This window comes from Littorina saxatilis, linkage group LG12 (genome assembly GCF_037325665.1).
Source record: "Littorina saxatilis isolate snail1 linkage group LG12, US_GU_Lsax_2.0, whole genome shotgun sequence".
Lineage (NCBI taxonomy): Eukaryota > Metazoa > Mollusca > Gastropoda > Littorinimorpha > Littorinidae > Littorina > Littorina saxatilis.
The window spans coordinates 75,605,977-75,625,544 of record NC_090256.1 but is presented as its reverse complement, the minus strand read 5'-3'; the positions used below and the strand labels follow the sequence as shown (position 1 = coordinate 75,625,544).

General features: G+C 46.5%; 1 protein-coding gene across 18 annotated transcripts in view; it reads right to left on the bottom strand.

Moving 5' to 3' along the window:
- LOC138982785 (dedicator of cytokinesis protein 1-like) overlaps positions 1-19,568 on the bottom strand; it is a 120,366-nt gene that overhangs the window by 62,790 nt on the left and 38,008 nt on the right. For 17 of the 18 annotated variants that reach the window (XR_011460976.1, XM_070356112.1, XM_070356122.1 and 14 more), the window contains exons 20-26: positions 11,360-11,549; positions 10,644-10,750; positions 9,728-9,817; positions 8,908-9,008; positions 8,239-8,373; positions 5,866-5,974; positions 5,058-5,128 (exon numbers count right to left, since the gene is read on the bottom strand). Coding sequence is in view for 17 of the 18 variants with exons in the window: in XM_070356112.1 (XP_070212213.1) it covers positions 5,058-5,128; positions 5,866-5,974; positions 8,239-8,373; positions 8,908-9,008; positions 9,728-9,817; positions 10,644-10,750; positions 11,360-11,549 (803 nt within the window). In the remaining variant the exon portion in view is untranslated. Of the gene's footprint in view, positions 1-5,057; positions 5,129-5,865; positions 5,975-8,238; positions 8,374-8,907; positions 9,009-9,727; positions 9,818-10,643; positions 10,751-10,904; positions 10,937-11,359; positions 11,550-19,568 lie in introns of all 18 variants that reach the window. The other variant, XM_070356113.1, reaches the window with a different exon arrangement.

The window sequence follows — 19,568 nt, the reverse complement described above, 5'->3', positions numbered from 1 at the left end:
GGAACAGGCGTACGAGATTTGACGTCAGAAAGGGAAGCGCCCTTGATGACCCCAGAAATCACGCCACTGACATCTAAAGAGCGACCCAACTGCCGTAGGGTCGCCGAGATGGCTGATCTTCTTACTTTCAACGAGGCAGCTGAAGCTCCCTGAGAAGACATGAAAGCAAGATGGTTAGCCACGTGCATCGTACGGGGCGCCGAAGCGTCCAGCCGATGTTCGTGACACCAGGAAGCCCAGGCCCTCCAATGAGACTCATATACGGACGAGGTAGATGCTCTGTGTGAGCGTCCTACCAAGTCCATGGTCAGATCTGATGCTCCAGCACGCTTCAGAGAAGACCGAACAACCTCCACGCGTGAAGATTTAGCAACTGAGGCTCTGCGTGGAGGCTGCCGGTGTGAGGCTGTATCAGTTCTCCTCGCGTGAGCGCGAGAGGAATGGGAGGGCCCTGGGCGAGTCTCAGAAGGTCCGGAAACCACGGCTGAGACGGCCAAAGAGGAGCGATCAGCAGGAGGGACGGGCCCTCCTGTTCCGCCTTTCTGATTACTCGAGTGAGTAACTGGAAGGGCGGGAACGCGTAAGCCTCCAGGCCTGACCAGGAAATGTCCATCGCGTTCGTCTCCCATGCCTCGGGATCCGGGAATGGTGAGACGAACACTGGTAGTCTCTTCGAGAACCTGGTGGCAAAAAGGTCCACCTGAGGTTTCTGCACAAGAGACCAGAGACGATCCAGCGCTCCGTGAGTGATGGTCCACTCTGTTTGAAGCACTCTGTCGGAGCGGCTGAGCGCGTCCGCCAGAGTGTTCAAGCTCCCGGGCAGGTACCTGGCCGAGAGGCTGATTCGGTGTTGTGAGCACCAAATCAGGATCTCGCAGGCCCTGGTCGAGAGCGACGGAGACCGCGACCCTCCCTGCTTGTTGATGTAAGCTGCCACTGTCGTGTTGTCTGTAAACAGAAGAACATGCTTGGCCTGAAGGGAGGGCCGGAACTTGTCCAGAGCTAGAGCCACGGCTTCTAGCTCCAGCAAGTTGATGTGCTGCATCCTCTGATCTGCCGACCACAGACCTGACGCAGTCAGCCGATCTGTGTGAGCCCCCCACCCCACCAAGGACGCGTCCGTGAACAGGTCCAAGTCTGGGGCAGGAAGGGCTATCGGCACACCCCTGCACACCCACTCCGTGTCCAGCCACGGAAGGGTAGTGGATTGGAACCATCCCTGGAGAGGGATGAGAGCGTTCCAATCCACCGTAGGGGAGTCCACAAACGGCTTCAGCGCTAGCTGAAAAGGACGTTTGTGGACCCTCCCAAGGGGAACCAGGAGAGCCATGGACTCCATCTGCCCTAAGATGGAGGCCAAAGTCCGCAGGGAAGCCCGTTGGAGAAGCAAAGTGGAGCGTATGAGTGCTTGGAGCTTGTCCACCCGCTTCTGAGAGGGATGGACAGTCCAAGCCACCGTGTCGAAAGACATTCCCAAGTAGGTGAATGTCTGACACGGTGTGAGCTCCGACTTCACTCGGTTGATTGAGAAGCCAAGCCTGTTGGCCTCCCGAAGAACCGCTTGAGTATCCTGCTCGCACCCCGCCTGGCTCTGATTGGTGATGAGCCAATCGTCCAGGTAGGCGCGTAGCCGGACACCCCGCGACCTCACCAGCGCGCAGAACTGTCTCACGACCATGGTGAAGACCCAAGGGGCGAGAGACAGTCCAAAGGGAAGGGCGCGAAACTGGTAAACCTGACTTGCCCACCGGAAACGAAGCCATTTCCGGTCGGCTGGATGCACAAGAACGTGAAAATATGCATCCGTCAGGTCGATGGAGGTCGCCCAGTCTCCCGGGCGGAGCGAGTCTCTGACCGACGCTGGCGTCTCCATCTTGAACCCTATCTCCCTCAAGAAAGTATTGAGGAAAGACAGGTCCAAAACGGGACGCCATGCTCCCGAGGCCTTGGGGACAGCAAAAAGCCTCCCGTAAAACCCGGGGGAGCTGTGGTTCAGGACCTCCTCCACCGCCCCCTTCTGAACCAGGGAGGCTATTTCCGCCCGAAGGACGGAAATGGCTTCCTGAGAGGAGGGAGGTTTGAACGCCGGCGGACGCCTGGCCAGAGGTGCCTTGCCATCTTTCCAGAGAAGACGGAAGCCCGACCCCACGACTCCCACAATCCATTGGCTTTGTATGGAAACCTGCCAATGCGAAAGTGCCCGCGAGGGGCCCCCCGCCATCACCACAGTGGAGGGCGGGGGGGGGGTGAGATCGGGAGCACATCATTGGGGGTGAGGCTTGCTTCCTGAGCCGCCTCTCCCCCTGCCGGAAGCCGTTCGTCTTTTCGAGCCACGAGAAGACGAGCGGCCCTGGCCCTTGTCTGCCGATTTGGGAGGGCCAGCGATCTTAGCCTGCTTTGGCTGAGAAGGCTGAGACTGCTTGGACTGCTTAAGACCCTGCAGGGAGAAGTCAGAAAACTGCCGATCCCTGTTGGCCTGAATTTCCTGCCTCCGGGCATCGAAAAGAAGATGCCCGAAGAGGGAACCCTCCAAGACCGGTGAGGCACGCAAAGTGTCCTTGGTTGCCTGATCCGTAAACTGCGAGTGTGCCAGGAAGAGATCCCGGCGACACATGACGGAGTGAGCATAGTGCACCGAGGAGAGTCTCATTTGTTCTTCGTTGACCCTCGCAAGAGCGGCCAGCAAAGTGGAGACGTCATCCGGATCCTGATCCTCGCTGAGAGTAAAAGGAGTCAGCGAATCAGTGAGAGAGCGGGAGAGAGCCCGAATAAGGGTCTCGGCAATGGAGGCAAGCTCCAACTGCTGACGACCTGCCTCTTCCGAAGCGATAAGAGTGTTCTCCGAAAAGAGCACGCCATCATCCTTCTTGATAGGCTTGGCCAACAAGGCGAGCATCTCCTGCGGAACCGGCAAAGAGGCCCGCGGGAGAGCGAAAGAGGCCAACAAATTTCGGGTAGACTTCTGCAGAACCAAGCGCTTGTGGGAAGACAGCGCGAACACAGAAGCCTGAGCGGGAGAAGCCATCCACTGCTGAGCCAGCTCCGGAACTGAGCCATGAGGCACCAGTAACGGAACCGGAAGTGAAGGAATTCCGCTTCCCGAAGGCGAAGGTTTGGCCAACACCTGAGACAGCTGAAACGCTACGGATGGAGACTCCATAAACCGGAAGTATGAGTCATCATCCTTCCCAGAGCGAAAGTCAGCCATCGCGGACGGGGCCGCCGAAGCGGCAGCCGAAGAGACCGAAGCCCCTTCCGCAAAATATCTGGACGTGACCTCAGCGGCAGCCTCAAGGGCCGCTTTGAGTCTCTCCGGATAACCAGCACGTACAGAATCACTGATGACGGACTGAACGTCCGAAACATCCGGCGAAGGACCGAAGTCCACGTTGCTGGTAGAGGGGCGGTGAACGACGTAACCGGAAACCGGAAACCCATCCAATCCAACACCATCCGAACTCATGCCCTGTCCAGGGTAAGAGAAAGAGGACGGCACGCCCGCAGCCGCCGGAACCGGAACCGCAGCCGAAGCGACAACCGAAGGAGGAAGTGCTGACTGCGGCGGCCAGGGCTGAGACAATGCCTGCCCGAAGGGCTGGCGATGCTCACTGGCAACCGCCATCCGGGAGGAAGCGGAAGCCGAAGGAGCATTAAATCCGGGCGGAGCCGGAAAGGCATCAGACGCAACCGCGAAGAGCGGAAGAGCAGACGCCGAGGACGGAGGCCGGAAGGCCGAATGCCCGGAGGGCAACGTCCGGTCAACCCCGGAAACCACCACAGTGGGTGCGTACATTGGGGGACCTATGCTTCCGGAGAGTGCCGGAAGCGCAGCAGCCGGAAACGGCTGCCGCCATTGCTCAGCAACACAGTGGTCTTCAACGAAGCCAAGGTGAGACTGAACAGAGCTTTGCGGGTCGTGAACCCGCCGAAAAGGGCTGTGTCCCAGCAGGGAGCGTCCGACGGCCTCACGAGGACCTGTGGACCAGCCCGACTTACTTGAGTCGCCAACCACGGCGGTAGAAGACGACGCAACCAACACATCCGTCCTAGGCAAAGTCACGGCCGGAAGTGGAAAGGAAGCCAACGACGGAACAACGGAAGTCGCAGGCTTGGCACGTAACATCTCCTCTCGCACCAAAGTACGAAGCTCCGGAACCAGCGAAGAAAGTAACGACGAAACCAGAGACGCCGAATCTGCAAGAGGCAGAGAAGGCGAGCGAGACGAAACAGTACGTGCAGGTTGATTTGACTGCCCCACAACCGAATGGTCATTCGGGGCAGAGATAGGAACCGACAAAACCGCATTATTAGCCGCGTCGGAAACAACAACCAAAATAGGCTTAGTAGAGGAAGATTTAGGTTTAACTTTACCCTTCACATCGCCCTTGCCGCGCTCTTTATCCCTGTCAGACATGCTGACAAAACCAAAATGGCGACAGTAAACAAAATGGCTACAAAAAATACGTGACCAACACGTGGCCGAAAATTTCCAGTAGCAACAGCAAAATACGTTCAACAAGTAAAATAGGAACGAGCTCACCAACTATCAGTGCAGCAGGCGAGCAGACGGGTAAGTGGGTGCCGGTGGGTGTCTAAGCAAACACCAAACAGCGCAAATCCACGAGAGCCAAAAATCAACAACCTGCTCCTTAGAAAGCTGAAGTGTCGAATGATAGGGGTCACGTGGTCAGTAGCAGTAGTGACGTGGCACGCAGGATGGGAGGTAACTCCCTGGGTGCGTGGTCATTACTATGGCTACGTTTACACTTTTTTAGTTGGGGTTGCTCCCCTTTAAGACGGGTAGCCTTTTCAGACCTTAGCACTTTAGACTGCGTCAATGCTACATGTGATTCGGAGTAGGAATATGTAATTTAATAAAGCTTTATGACAAAATTACAAGCTTGTCTTGTGTTTATTTTTTAACACATACATTGTTACACAAGGTGAACCTTTCTGTAGCCAGAGAGTTAAAATTCTCATTGTTTTCTTTGCAATAATCGTGCCCAACCCTGTTGGATTCATGAACTATGATGGTCTTTTCTCAGCGTCATGCTCACCTCAGCTCCGCAGCATCAAACACAGTCATGACGTCGTTGATGATAAAGCTGATGTACTTCAGTGCTGCCCCCTGGTGACACATAATTAGTCTCACTAAGTTAAGCTATGTTATCTTCCTGAGTAAAAGACAAAAGGGATCACAAATGAACTTCTGAAGCATAAAAAGAGCTTGATTCTTCAAGAAAAGGAGAACAGCAAGAGATGAGAAGAAGTATCAAACTGACCTGGACCCACATAATTAATGTCTTATGAGTGACAGAGCACTAGAATAAAGAGTAAGAGTGTGTGTGATTGTGATTGTGTGTGTGTGTGTGTGTGTGTGTGTGTGTGTGTGTGTGTGTGTGTGTGATTGTGTGTGTGATTGTGTGTGTGTGTGTGTGTGTGTGTGATTGCATGTGCGTGTGTGTGTGTGATTGTGTGTGTGTGTGTGTGTGTGATTGTGTGTGTGTGTGTGTGTGTGTGATTGTGTGTGTGATTGTGTGCGTGTGTGTGCGTGTGTGTGTGTGATTGTGTGTGATTGTGTGTGTGTGTGTGTGTGTGTGTGTGTGTGTGTGTGTGTGTGTGTGTGTGTGTGTGTTTGTAAGTCTGTGTGTGATTGTGTGTGATTGTGTGTGATTGTGTGTGTGTGTGATTGTGTGTGTGTGATTGTGTGTGTGTGTGATTGTGTGTGTCATCGACATTGTGTGTGTGTGTGATTGTGTGCGTGTGTGTGTGTGTGTGATTGTGTGTGTGTGTGTGTGTGTGTAGTAAGGGGATAGTTATCACTTGATTAAAAACAGGGTTAAAAAAAAGGGCGAGTGTTGTTACCTGTACGAGCACAGTGTGTTCCGTCTTGTAGAGCATCATGGCGTTGATAGACTTGAGTAAAGCTTTGAGGGAAATCTCAAACTGCTGCTTGCCCCGCCCCTCGTTGATCCTGGAAACACACAGCACCGTCAACAACTATTCACTCAATCACATTGCACCGTCAACAGCTATTCACTCAATCACATTGCACCGTCAACAGCTATTCATTCAATCACATTGCACCGTCAACAGCTATTCACTCAATCACATTGCACCGTCAACAGCTATTCACTCAATCACATTGCACCGTCAACAGCTATTCATTCAATCACATTGCACCGTCAACAGCTATTCACTCAATCACATTGCACCGTCAACAGCTATTCACTCAATCACATTGCACCGTCAACAGCTATTCACTCAATCACATTGCAAAATCCATACAATGGAACCCCTTTAAGACCTCAAGAAAACAAGAAAAATCAGGTCTCATAAAGGACCGAGTCTTAAAATGGGGGTTCATTTACAGAAGTTATGAACAGAAGATCTTAAGAAACAGTCTTAAATTGTTGGGTCTTTAAAGGGGGGTCCCACAGTAACAGAAAAGATGACCATACTGTTGAACTTACTTGAAATACAAGATGATAATTGTTTTGTTGCATTTACTTCTAATAATTCCTGGATGTTTACATCTGAGACTACACAAACTGCATTCAACTGCAGACCTTCATATATGACAATCTCAAAAGCTCAGCAAAGAACTTTGTACACCTGAACTCCCTGACCATTAAGGCATAACGTTGGGGTGGAGATTACAATGTGTTAGCAACCATTTAGTGCTTGTATCTGACCATTACGGCATAACGTTAGGGTGGAGCTTACAATGTGTCAGCAACCATTTCGTGCTTGTATCTGACCATTAAGGCATAACGTTGGGGTGGAGCTTGCAATGTGTTAGCATGCATGTTAGTGCTTGTATCTGACCATTACGGCATAATGTTGGGGTGGAGATTACAATGTGTTAGCAACCATTTGGTGCTTGTATCTGACCATTAAGGCATAACGTTGGGGTGGAGATTACAATGTGTTAGCAACCATTTGGTGCTTGTATCTGACCATTAAGGCATAACGTTGGGGTGGAGCTTACAATGTGTTAGCAACCATTTAGTGCTTGTATCTGACCATTAAGGCAGACTGGAAGAGATGAAATATAGACAGATTCAGGGTTTGGGGTCCACAATACCTTAAACAGAAGAGGAGAGCGAGTATGGTAGCTGCCATTAAAGGTTCTTCACAACAACTCAAAAACTAAGCCAATACCACGCTACTTTGGTCAGAGCTACACACAGTCCAAGCTGCTTACATGGAGAAAAGAACCCTGGAGCATATGAGAAACTTGAAGATGGACTCCCACCACTTGACAGCCCTGAGCAGCATCTCATGCTCTGCCTCCTCCTCCTTTTGTATTGTATTATATTGTATTACACTGCACTGTATTGCATTGCATTGTATTGTACTGTACAGTACTACAAGGTGTATTGTACTACAAGGTGTATTGTACTACAAGAAGGTGTATTGTACTACATGGTGTACTGTATTACAGTAAAACATCCCACTAACGACCCTGAAAATGTCCTGAAAAATTGGTCCGAAAAGGAGGGGTCTTTATTGAGAGTTTGGGAGGTATAATTTTTTCACAGGGGAGGCAACTGTTGGGCCGTTCAGTCTTTCTGATTTTCAGCAGTTATGTCCCTTGAAAGTTGTGTTCGTTATCCTATTTTTTTGTTCTTATTTGATGTGCATATGGATTAGCATGATGCATGTGCATACACCTGCGCACAGCCAGGCAGATATCACACACACACACACACACACACACATACACACACACACACACACACACACACACACACACACACACACACACACACACACACACACACAACCTTATAGGTAAAACTCAGTCATTGAACCCGGGTAAGAAGGTCAGTGTCTGGAGACTGGGACAGGATGAGTTTCCTCTCAGACATCAAAGGAGACCTGGCAGCATTTGTAAACTGGGTCAGGCAGCTGGTCTCAGCTGGCAAGTATGGGTCACTGCCGTAAGACACTGGACTTGCACGCACTACAGACTACCACCCCTGACTCTTGATGCGTGACTAATGGTGTGCATGTTCCGTGTGTGCGGGGTAATTACGAACTTTGACACTCACTGGTAAAAAGGTCAAAGTCATAATTGACCCTATGTTGGTAGGTCGGTCGCCGAAAAAGGAGGGCGTCGTTCGTGGGAGGTTAGTTACAGTGGTGAAAGGCATCTGTGCCAAGAAATTCGGTGGGCAAAAGGAGGGGGTCGTTCTTGGGAGAGGTCGTTACAGGAGGTTCCACTGTACTTACATAGCGAAGAGCACCCTGGAGCGTATGATAAACTTGAAGATGTACTCCAGCGACTTGACGGCCCTGAGGAGCATCTCATGCTCTCTCCTCTCGTCCGCTTTGTCCACGTAGTCCTTCAGTATCACTATCAGTTTGCTGCCAAAACACAAACAAAATTAATGGAAGAATGAATTAGTGAAATGCAAAAGGCAACAAGAACCAAGTTTCAAACAAAGCACCCATGATTTTGTTGAACATGCTGGCTGTTTTCCCAACCTGTATTTGCTAACATAAACAAATGTATCCCAGGTTCAACAACAACGGGTCACTCTATCATACTCATTGTTAATATTCAAACTGAAAAATAAGCTGCATTGATGATGTGATATGCTCAAGAAAACAATGTATCAAAGAAAATATTAACCAGTAGGTCTGACTGGCTGACAATTTTCTGTTCGGTTCGTTTGGTTGTTTTGTCCGTTTTTGTTTCTTGGTTGAAGTTTTTTCAAGATTTCAACTGCTAAACTATCAGAGACGTTCATCTGATACTTGTGTTCTTTAATATGGTGTTCAAGAATTTTACTTCAAAAGCATGAAGATACTCCAGTCAACACAACCTATATCCCTGCATCATTTTAAACATAAGAAGATACATTGATCACTACTATAAAGAGAAGCAAAGACACCGACTTGTATGCCATGGAGAAGCTGAAGGTGGTCTGGATGTAAGCGTCCAGTACAGGGCGAAACTGGTGGTACTTGCGGTCAGAGATCAGCGCTATGATGTAAACCTGGAATGTCAAGAACATGCATCGTGACAGAGGGACACATCCATAAACACAGCTGCAGAAGTAAGACGTAATTGTGAGTGTGAGTGTGTGTGTGCATGCGTGCGTGTGTGTGTGTGTCTGTTCGTATGTATGTGTGTGTGTGTGTGTGCATTTCCACATGTGCTTATGTACAAATGTGCATGCCTGTGTGTGTGTGTACCTGTGTGTGCCTGTGCCTGTGTGTGTGTGTGTGTGTGTGTGTGTGTGTGTGTGTGTGTGTATGTGTGTGTGTGTGTGTGTGTATGTGTGTGTGTGTGTGTGTGTATGTGTGTGTGTGTGTGTGTGTGTGTGTGCCTGTGCTTGTGTGTGTGTGTGTGTATGTGTGTGTGTGTATGTGTGTGTGTGTGTGTGTGTGTGTGTGTGTGTGTGTGTGTGTTCATCTGTTAATCTGTCAGAGGGAAAGGAGAGAATGTGAGTGAAGCCTTTCAAGAGAATGGTCCCAGCTGTGTTGTGTGAACGTTGCTGCATGCATCTTATACACATATATGTGAAAGTGTTGGTCAACCTAAACTGGTTTGTTTAACCGTTTGTGAGTGGAGTTTCAATCCAAATTTGCTAAACTGGGTGCAAGATTTTTTGTGATGCAGATGCCAGACAAACAAGAAAGTTAACGAGTTATTTATTGCTGTTTTATGTTACACTAACATACGTTGAGTCTTGCCTGTGTCCCTACAACGTACCAGAGCATCAAAGACCAGGTCATCACACAGCTCACTGTTGTTGTTCTGCAGCAGGATGTTGAACAGGGAGTCCAGCAGGTCTTGAAGAAACTGAAAGACAACCAGATTTTCTTGGTCAAAAACACAAATCTGCTGACTCAAAGTTTCAAGTCTGTATGCAGAAAATCAATCAATCAATCAATCAATGAGTCTTATATCGCGCATATTCCGTGGGTACAGTTCTAGGCGCTCTGCAGTGATGCCGTGTGAGATGAAATTTTATACGGCCAGTAGATTGCAGCCATTTCGGCGCATATTTACCTTTCACGGCCTATTATTCCAAGTCACACGGGTATAGGTAGACAATTATTAACTGTGCCTAAGCAATTTTGCCAGGAAAGACCCTTTTGTCAATCGTGGGATCTTTAACGTGCACACCCAATGTAGTGTACACGGGGGGAGGTTCGGACACTGAAGAGAGTCTGCACACAAAGTTGACTCTGTGAAATAAATTTCCGCCGAACCTGGGATCGAACTCACGCTGACAGCGGCCAACTGAATACAAATCCAGCGCGCTACCAACTGAGCTATATCCCCGCCCCGAAAAGTACAACTCTACGATGAAATAGCCTCTGCTCTTTCACGAACACACTGTGATGAACTGAATTCCAAGCTTTCTACCTCACCTAAAGACAAAAAGAAGACGAGGTAAACAAAAACATCCCCTGTTGAATCAAGGAAAGAACCAGTCAATCTATCAACCGGACAACAAAATAACAAACCAACCACACTGGCAAGACAGGAAAGTTTCAAGTGTTCAACACCCAGAACTTAACTTGCCATGGCTGTACAAACCACAAGCCAGCTATATAAGAAATCATTCAGTTTTTGAGAAAAAGTGGCAGAAGCAGGAGAGGCAGTTAGATGACAAACTGACCTTGACAATCTCCTCGCCCTCCTCCTTCATGAGGTGCTGGAGATGCCGCGTGAGGGCCTTGGTGTCCGTCAGCACCTCATGCCACTTCAGCAGCCCCAGCAAGTCCACTGAAACACACACACAGAAATAGTGACACTTCTTCCACAAGACAATTCCATTTCAGCACCTCGTGCCACTTCAGCAGCCCCAGCAAGTACACTGAAACACACACACACACAGAAATAGTGACACTTCTTCCACAAGACAATTCCATTTCAGCACCTCGTGCCACTTCAGCAGCCCCAGCAAGTCCACTGAAACACACACACACACAGAAATAGTGACACTTCTTCCACAAGACAATTCCATTTCAGCACCTCAGGCCACTGCAGCAGGCCCAGCAAGTCCACTGAAACACACACACACACAGAAATAGTGACACTTCTTCCACAAGACAATTCCATTTCAGCACCTCGTGCCACTTCAGCAGGCCCAGCAAGTCCACTGAAACACACACACACACAGAAATAGTGACACTTCTTCCACAAGACAATTCCATTTCAGCACCTTAGGCCACTGCAGCAGGCCCAGCAAGTCCACTGAAACACACACACACACAGAAATAGTGACACTTCTTCCACAAGACAATTCCATTTCAGCACCTCAGGCCACTCCACTGCAGCAGGCCCAGCAAATCCACTGAAACACACACACACAGCCTTCCCCGGAGTACTGACCGTTGTGTGTGAGTTTTGTGGAGCAGACAAAGGTGGAGATCCAGAGAGTGTCACGATTGCTGTGACTGTACTGGCCGGATGTCAGATTCATTTTACCACCCCCATGTTGCTGGGTCATCACCTCCAGCATTTGTTTTGTGGATGGCAGTCGCAGGTAGGCTGTTGGGTCATCATGTTTCTTGCCCTCCACCTGCAGTCAAACAAGTGTTTTTTCTTTTGTTCTGTTGTTGTTGTTGTACAATGTAGTTGTTTCATTTGTTCAAACCAAAGACATCATTCCTCATCATGACACAGACTGTCCATTTTGTTTCTTTTAAAGTTTCTTCAAGACTTACAAAAATAACATAGAAAATCAAAACAAAACAAAGAGCAAAAGCAAAACAGAAGCAAACCAAAAACGAAAAGAGATTGAGGAAATGATTGAACCAAAAAGCAGAGAATATAACTCTAATCAAGAAAAGTATGTATATACAAGAGACATAAGTTGCAGATAACCTGGACACAAATACCACACACAAACTCATTGCTGCATTTGTGTTTTTGTTTCTTTGTATTTTAATGTAAACTACGCCTGCAACCTCATACATTCGTTACAATGGTTAGCAGACAAATTGATGAACTTGTATAAAACTTGCAGAGGGTGATTGTCATACGCATATGGTTTGCTCAATAATAAACACATAATGGGTTATTTGACTGGTCCAGCATGAAAGTTATTAAAACCAGTGAATTACTTGTAACAATCAATGAGTCTCTCTATTCTGCTCTGGACTGGGATGTAGAAAAAAACTCAACTATTATTTCAAACATACATACAGATCTCAAAGAGAATGACCAGTCAATTCATATTTTTGATGTGTCTGTGACTGAGGGCTGATCCTCTACATTCACAAAATGAAACATTGGCGACTACAGTCTGTACACTTGAAGTGGATGGAATAACCAATAGTAATGAGACAGTCAACAGAAAAAGAACTTACCATACTGTGGACAATTCTCACTATACAATACCCAATTGTGGACAATTCTCATTGTACCATAATTATCATACTGAGACAAATTCTATTTATACCATATTGTGGAAAAAATTTTTTTTACATATTGCACCATACCATATTGTGCACAAGTCTATCTACACGATACAATATTGTGCACAATTCACACTAAGCCATAAAGTGATAAATTCTCAGTATACCACATTGTGGCAATATCTCACCAAACTAAATTGTGAAAAGTGTGCAAGTAAAAATGTACGCATGTGAAGGCATGTGTCCCGTTCGAGCTATTAGACTGTGTGTGAAAAGAAAAGTAAAAATGAAACAAAATTCTGAAAACTGTTCTTGTCAAGAGATGGATTACCTATCAGTGCAGCAAGACCCAGGTGAAAGTAAACTTGCCGTAGCTGTGCAAGCCATACAGAGATCCATGAGCAAGACCAGCAAAACAAGAAGAGTACATTTCGCATCATTTTCATTACTTTATTGTCCCATCACTGGGAAATTCAGGTCGCTTCCTCCCAGTGGAAAGCTAGCAGCAACAGAGGCTTCCCAGGTGTGTGCGTTTTAAGGTGTAATCAGCCACCTGCACTTATGGCAGAATGACCGAGGTCTTTTACGTACCACAATGGTGACATGCAAGAAAAATCCAGACCTTCATTAACACCTGCCTCAGAAGAATCCTCCGAATTCGCTGGCCTGACACCATCAGCAACAAAGACCTTTGGCAGCGAACAAAACAGTTATCCGCAGAACAGGACATTCTGCAAAGACGCTTCCGGTGGATTGGCCACACACTCCGCAAGACAACAACCAGCATCACGCGACAGGCCCTCACATGGAACCCGCAGGGCAAGAGGAGACGAGGCCGGCCGAGAAACACCTGGCGTCGTGACTTGGAGGCAGAGGTGAAACACATCGGCTACACCTGGAGACAACTGGAAAGATTGGCCCAGGATCGGAGTGCCTGGCGAGCTCTTGTGTGAAATGAATGAATGAAATGGTGACATGAATACCGTCTCTACCGTCTCTGAGTCTGCAAATAAAGTTGACCCGTGTCCGTCACGGCCTGGATTCGAAACCAAGACCCTCGGATCACAAGTCCAGTGCTCTACCAACTGAGCTACCAGGCCCTGAATGCTCAAATGACTCACAACATTGCACATAATATGAATCCGCAACAACTGATCTGCTAATTTAGCTTAACACATGCTCATGAAAATGATAATTTCCTACTTACTGACCAGAAATCGACACCCCTGTAACTTCAAAATTTGACATGGGTAAACCCGGATTTGGATCATCCAGGAGTACATGAAGCTCTGGAAGTGTTCTTTTTACCTGAACATGACTGTGTTGTTACCTTGAAATTTGATGAGGGTCAAAAAGACATGTAATACGAGGGCTGTTCTGGAAGTCCTTAGAATCTCATATTAGCGCACAGCTCACCGTTAATTTGACCACGCCGTTTTCTCGAAGGATCCTTCCTGAGCTGCGACACGCGTTAACATTCTGTAGAAATACCTTTCAAACGTGACGGCGCGAGTGTTTTTGCCGATACCCTAAATGACCCTCGTTTACTCTCGGACAGCAACATCAGGGGCCAGTTTCATAAGATAGCAGTGAACCAACTGACTGTGGTTGATCGCCGGGTCACCGAAAAGCGCGTTTCATGAGCGAATCACCGTCACCCGCGGACAACCGCAGTCGACCGACTGTACAGTAATCCGAATGGCCAAGTTGAGGGCTAAATTTAGCAACATTACCACTTCCGTTTGCTCAATCGCACGTGGAAATGGCCGATTTCGAAGAAAAAACTAGTCTCGGCCCGCTCAAAATAACAATGACCGAGACTTTCAGTAATTCCTTCGCGTGACGTCTAACCCTCTGACGCCATAATGTGACGTCTTCAAGACATAACCCTGACTTGTCTCCTGGATTACTGCGTCATGATAGATACATTTCGAAGAACAATCACAAGGTGATATGAATGCTGTTTTTATACGTTATACTCTTACTTTTTCCCAAGCGCAAGACAAATTCTTCTTCTACAAATTGAAGCCAATAAAATTTGAGTTGAGTTGAGTTGAGTTGAGGTTTGGCTCACAATCCAAAAAAGTGTGAGCATTCTGCCATTGACTGTGTGGATAATTACATTTATTTTCGGTTTACCGCAGTAAGCCGAACACAGTGTTGGGGGGAGAGCATCACCGTGCTTGGCCGACTTCCGGTGAGACGACCCGCAGTCGGCCGACTGAAATTTTGTTCGTGAAACCCGATAACGTCGGATTACTGTGGTTCTCTCGGACAACTGCAGTTGGTCGACTGTGTTTCTGGTTTATGAAACTGGCCCCAGGGCTCTCGTAACGGTTTCCTTTAAGCTTTTTCTTTAAATGTAAAAACAGGAAAACGTCGAACGGGCCCAATTCAGGAAAATATAGTGAACGAAACATCAGGCAGACATCCTAATTTGTTAGAAATTCGATTGATTTGGAAGCTGTGTAAAACGGGACATTTCAATGGAGTAGCATCAACCCTCAAGTACCCGTGTTTGGCGCTAAGCTTTAAACACCACGAGCAGGCAATGATGCATGTACTGCTGTAAGGTAACCATGCGCTGCTCCCCTTTTAGAATTGTGGCGATTTGTCCTTATTTTCAAAAACATGGGACCACCTTCTTCTTGCCAGTGTTCTGAGATCATCAATAGTTGATAGGGGTGGAGCCGTTTAGGAATATCAAAACGGCTGATCAATGTGTTGCCCGGGGTCAGATTGATAGACCCAAGTCCTCATCGCCTGTGACAACCTTCATAAAACCCTTACCAGGCATGGGAATTGAAAAAAGTAAAAAAAGGGTGAACATTTGTAAGTACAGTGAAAACTGTCAAATACGGTCACTGGACTTAGCGGACACTCGCAGAATACGGACAGTCAGTCTCGGCATGGACTGCTTTACACTGTAAAACACCTGTACGTTACGGCCACCTCGGCATTACGGACGCGGACACGTATTTTGGGTCCATAATAAGTCATATACCTGCTAAATACGGACATCCACAGCAAGCTGGGAAGTTCGATCGACGAAGAAGACGATAAATCGATCAGTTGATATTATTCGGTATCTGAGCAGCTCTCGCGAGACACGCTATTTGTTATGCTTTGAACATCGCGAGAACTTCGAACCTTGGCTTGTGCAGCTCGCACGAGATCGCTGTACCGCATGCTTTGCTATGCTCTGAAGTTTGCGAGAGATTACGAGAGCTTGGAATACCGATAGAGTCTATTCTTGGTAAGTGTTTTAAGTCGACGCATTTGATTGGCTGCTAGAGTTCCAAGGCAGCCAATCCAACGCGTGGAACGTGTTCGGCGGAACGGAAGTGAAAGTGTATGAGTGAATGTATCTTCTCTTCGAAAGAGTGATTCGTGTTTAATAAGATGGCAGCAAGAAATTCAAATTCAAGAAAAGGAAGAAATGCGCTGACTTTAGAACAAAGGATAAATGTTGTCAAACAACTGAAAAGTGGGAAATCATGCCGAACGATTGCACAAGAGCTTGGGTGTGGGAGAACGCAGATTTCGAAAATCAGCGTCGATCGGGAAAAAATAATGAAGTTGTGGGAATTGGGAGACGGACGTGCTGACCAGAAATGGGTTTCGAAGAAGACAACCGAATACGAAGAGCTAAATGACGCCGTGTTCGAGTGGTTTTCAACCAAACGTGCGAATCACATTGCCATCAATGGTCCACTCAGACAACGCTGGACAAATTCTTTCAAAAGCTGATGAGTGCAGAATGAAGTGAATGTGAATGTGTTGTATGAATGAGATCCAGTAACTTTTTAACAATTTAAATTTATACAGTTGATATGATAAAAAGCTTTTAAACTTGTTTTACAACAGTCAATATTAAATGTTTCTCTATTTAATCTAAACAGCTTCTGTGTTTCTTATAAATGTACATGTACATGTGCAGTACTCTCTCTCTCTCTCTCAACTTGACTTTGTCGCATTTACGTGCACCTGTCTAATAAGGACACCTGCAGAATAAGGACACTTTTGTCTGGTCCCAAGGGTGTCCTTATTTGACAGGTTTTACTGTAATAGCAAAGTCGACGGTGCAAAGCGCCTAGCCCTGCTAGGGGGGGTTTGGGGGCATTTTGGGCGGAATTTTTTTTCTTCAAAGAACCCAACTGGTGCAATTTGGTGTCATCTTAGCTCCAAGTTTGCCATTATTTTCAGTTTTTAGAACCATTTTTTCCTCCCCCATTTATTTTTTCGGCGGACACTTTTGCTTTTTCGGCGGGAAAAAAAAAAATTTCGGCGGACAATTCCCATGCCTGCCTTACATTCTCTACAGTGACAATTGGAGAATATTTGTATGCAAATTTTGAGACATACCCCCTTTTTTACACCAGAAAGAGCACGGGCACCCACTGTCTGCAACGCTTGTGGACCCGTAAAGGCTTGTGCCAGATCACATCGTTGGGTGCCGATTCAATTATCAATGTGTCCTTTACTTCTGTGTGTGTGATTCGTGCATCATCTCTCTTCAACGTTTAAACGGCAGCAACATTTGTTGCAATAACAGCATTCGACTGTCGGTCTAGGCGGGTGTCATCTTTGAAGACGTGTCTACCCGATTTAAATTCATTGCACCAGTTGTAATTACTCGTTTTGGAAGGAGCGTTCTTCCCCTCAAATTCACACAATATGCAGTAGGTGTGAGAAACATAACAATCCTTTCAGAGATGTTAATACATCATTGTTGTAAACTCCCTTTTTTTTTAGCTCCATCCCTGGCAAATACACATGGACGGGTAGTGTTCTTTAAGAGCTGTTTTCTTTCCAGAGGAAACTTTGAGATACATGAAAATTTGTGTCATCGCCATTGAAAGATTGCCATATGCATACGTCATTGTAAATATCATGAGACATTGCCAGGAGCTTGGAGTCTAAGGACTTCCAGAACACCCTACGTACATGGGTCATCAAACCCTGAAAGTGGGCAAAGTTTCAATGCTCTAATTTCAATAACGTATAAGTACACCTAAACATTTATTTTTTGAGCTGATCGGCCTAGCACTGCTCATTACCTATGATCGCTCAGGTGAGTCAAAAACCCTGACCCCTTGAATATGTGATGGAAGCAATCAATGATTTCTGAGTTCTAAGCTTCAGAGGTTCTCCCGTGCCTAGTGATAGTGATGTTGGTGAGAGGTCTACCTCTCTTTTTCACCAACAGAACTGTACAAACCATACAGAGAGAAATGAGCTTGAAGAACAAGAAAACAATGCTCTTAAGAGGGCATGCCCTCAAAGCAAGAAACGATTCCCCAGCGCTCACCCAAAGGAGCTTCAAAGCTTTTTCCTGTCACTGGTGATGATGACAGATCTACGTCTCTCAACTTCTGAACAACTGTACTATGTGTGTGATGATGACAGATCTATGTCTCTCGATTTCTGAATAACTGTACTATGTGTGTGATGATGACAGATCTACGTCTCGATTTCTGAATAACTGTACTATGTGTGTGATGACAGATCTACGTCTCGATTTCTGAATAACTGTACTATGTGTGTGATGATGACAGATCTACGTCTCTCGATTTCTGAATAACTGTACTATGTGTGTGATGATGACAGATCTATGTCTCTCGATTTCTGAATAACTGTACTATGTGTGTGATGATGACAGATCTATGTCTCTCGATTTCTGAATAACTGTACTATGTGTGTGATGATGACAGATCTACGTCTCGATTTCTGAATAACTGTACTATGTGTGTGATGATGACAGATCTACGTCTCTCGATTTCTAAATAACTGTACTATGTGTGTGATGATGACAGATCTACGTCTCGATTTCTGAATAACTGTACTATGTGTGTGATGATGACAGATCTATGTCTCTCGATTTCTGAATAACTGTACTATGTGTGTGATGATGACAGATCTACGTCTCTCGATTTCTGAATAACTGTACTATGTGTGTGATGATGACAGATCTACGTCTCGATTTCTGAATAACTGTACTATGTGTGTGATGACAGATCTACGTCTCTCGATTTCTGAATAACTGTACTATGTGTGTGATGATGACAGATCTACGTCTCGATTTCTGAATAACTGTACTATGTGTGTGATGATGACAGATCTATGTCTCTCGATTTCTGAATAACTGTACTATGTGTGTGATGATGACAGATCTACGTCTCGATTTCTGAATAACTGTACTATGTGTGTGATGATGACAGATCTACGTCTCTCGATTTCTGAATAACTGTACTATGTGTGTGATGATGACAGATCTACGTCTCGATTTCTGAATAACTGTACTATGTGTGTGATGACAGATCTACGTCTCTCGATTTCTGAATAACTGTACTATGTGTGTGATGATGACAGATCTACGTCTCGATTTCTGAATAACTGTACTATGTGTGTGATGATGACAGATCTACGTCTCTCGATTTCTGAATAACTGTACAGTAGAACCCCTCACAACGACCCCCCTCTCTAAGGACTACCCCGCCACAACGACCCTTTTTTTTTTAACCGATGTGTTTCCTTATATAGTTGTCACCAGTGTAGCGACCACCCCGCTCTAACGTCTAAGGACCGACCTAACAGCTTGTGTAACGACTTTGTCAGACAAAGCCAAGACTCAGTCAGCGTAACGCATCACTGACAAACCGGTTATAACCAGTTATAACCGTCTTGCGTAAGCAAAGGCACTAATTAACCGCTGAGAGGTGTGATGGTTGGGTGGGCTGAGTAAACATCACAAACCAATCATCGAGAAAACAAACTCACGTGACCAACACACACCGTTCAATTCAGTCAGAATAGACAGTCTTTGGACAGAAGAGCAGTGGAGATCGACATGGCGTCTACAAAGAAAAGAAAATATTTAACTCTCAAGAATCGAGTGAATGTTGTGAACAGACACAAAAAGGGAGAAACTGCCATCGCGATTGCAAAAAGTCTTGATGTTGGAAAATCGCAAATTCAAAGAATTATCCAACTCCAAGAAAACATTCTGAAAAAGGTGGGGAAGTGGTGACAAGGCAGTGAACGCACTCACCATGCACTGACATCATACAAAAGCAGCCACACAAACACAGCACAGAGGCAGAGGCAGGTGTGCAGATGCTTTGTGAGAATAAGCGTTGAAAACCAGTTTGAATAAAAAACCAGCAGATAGAGCCGCATGT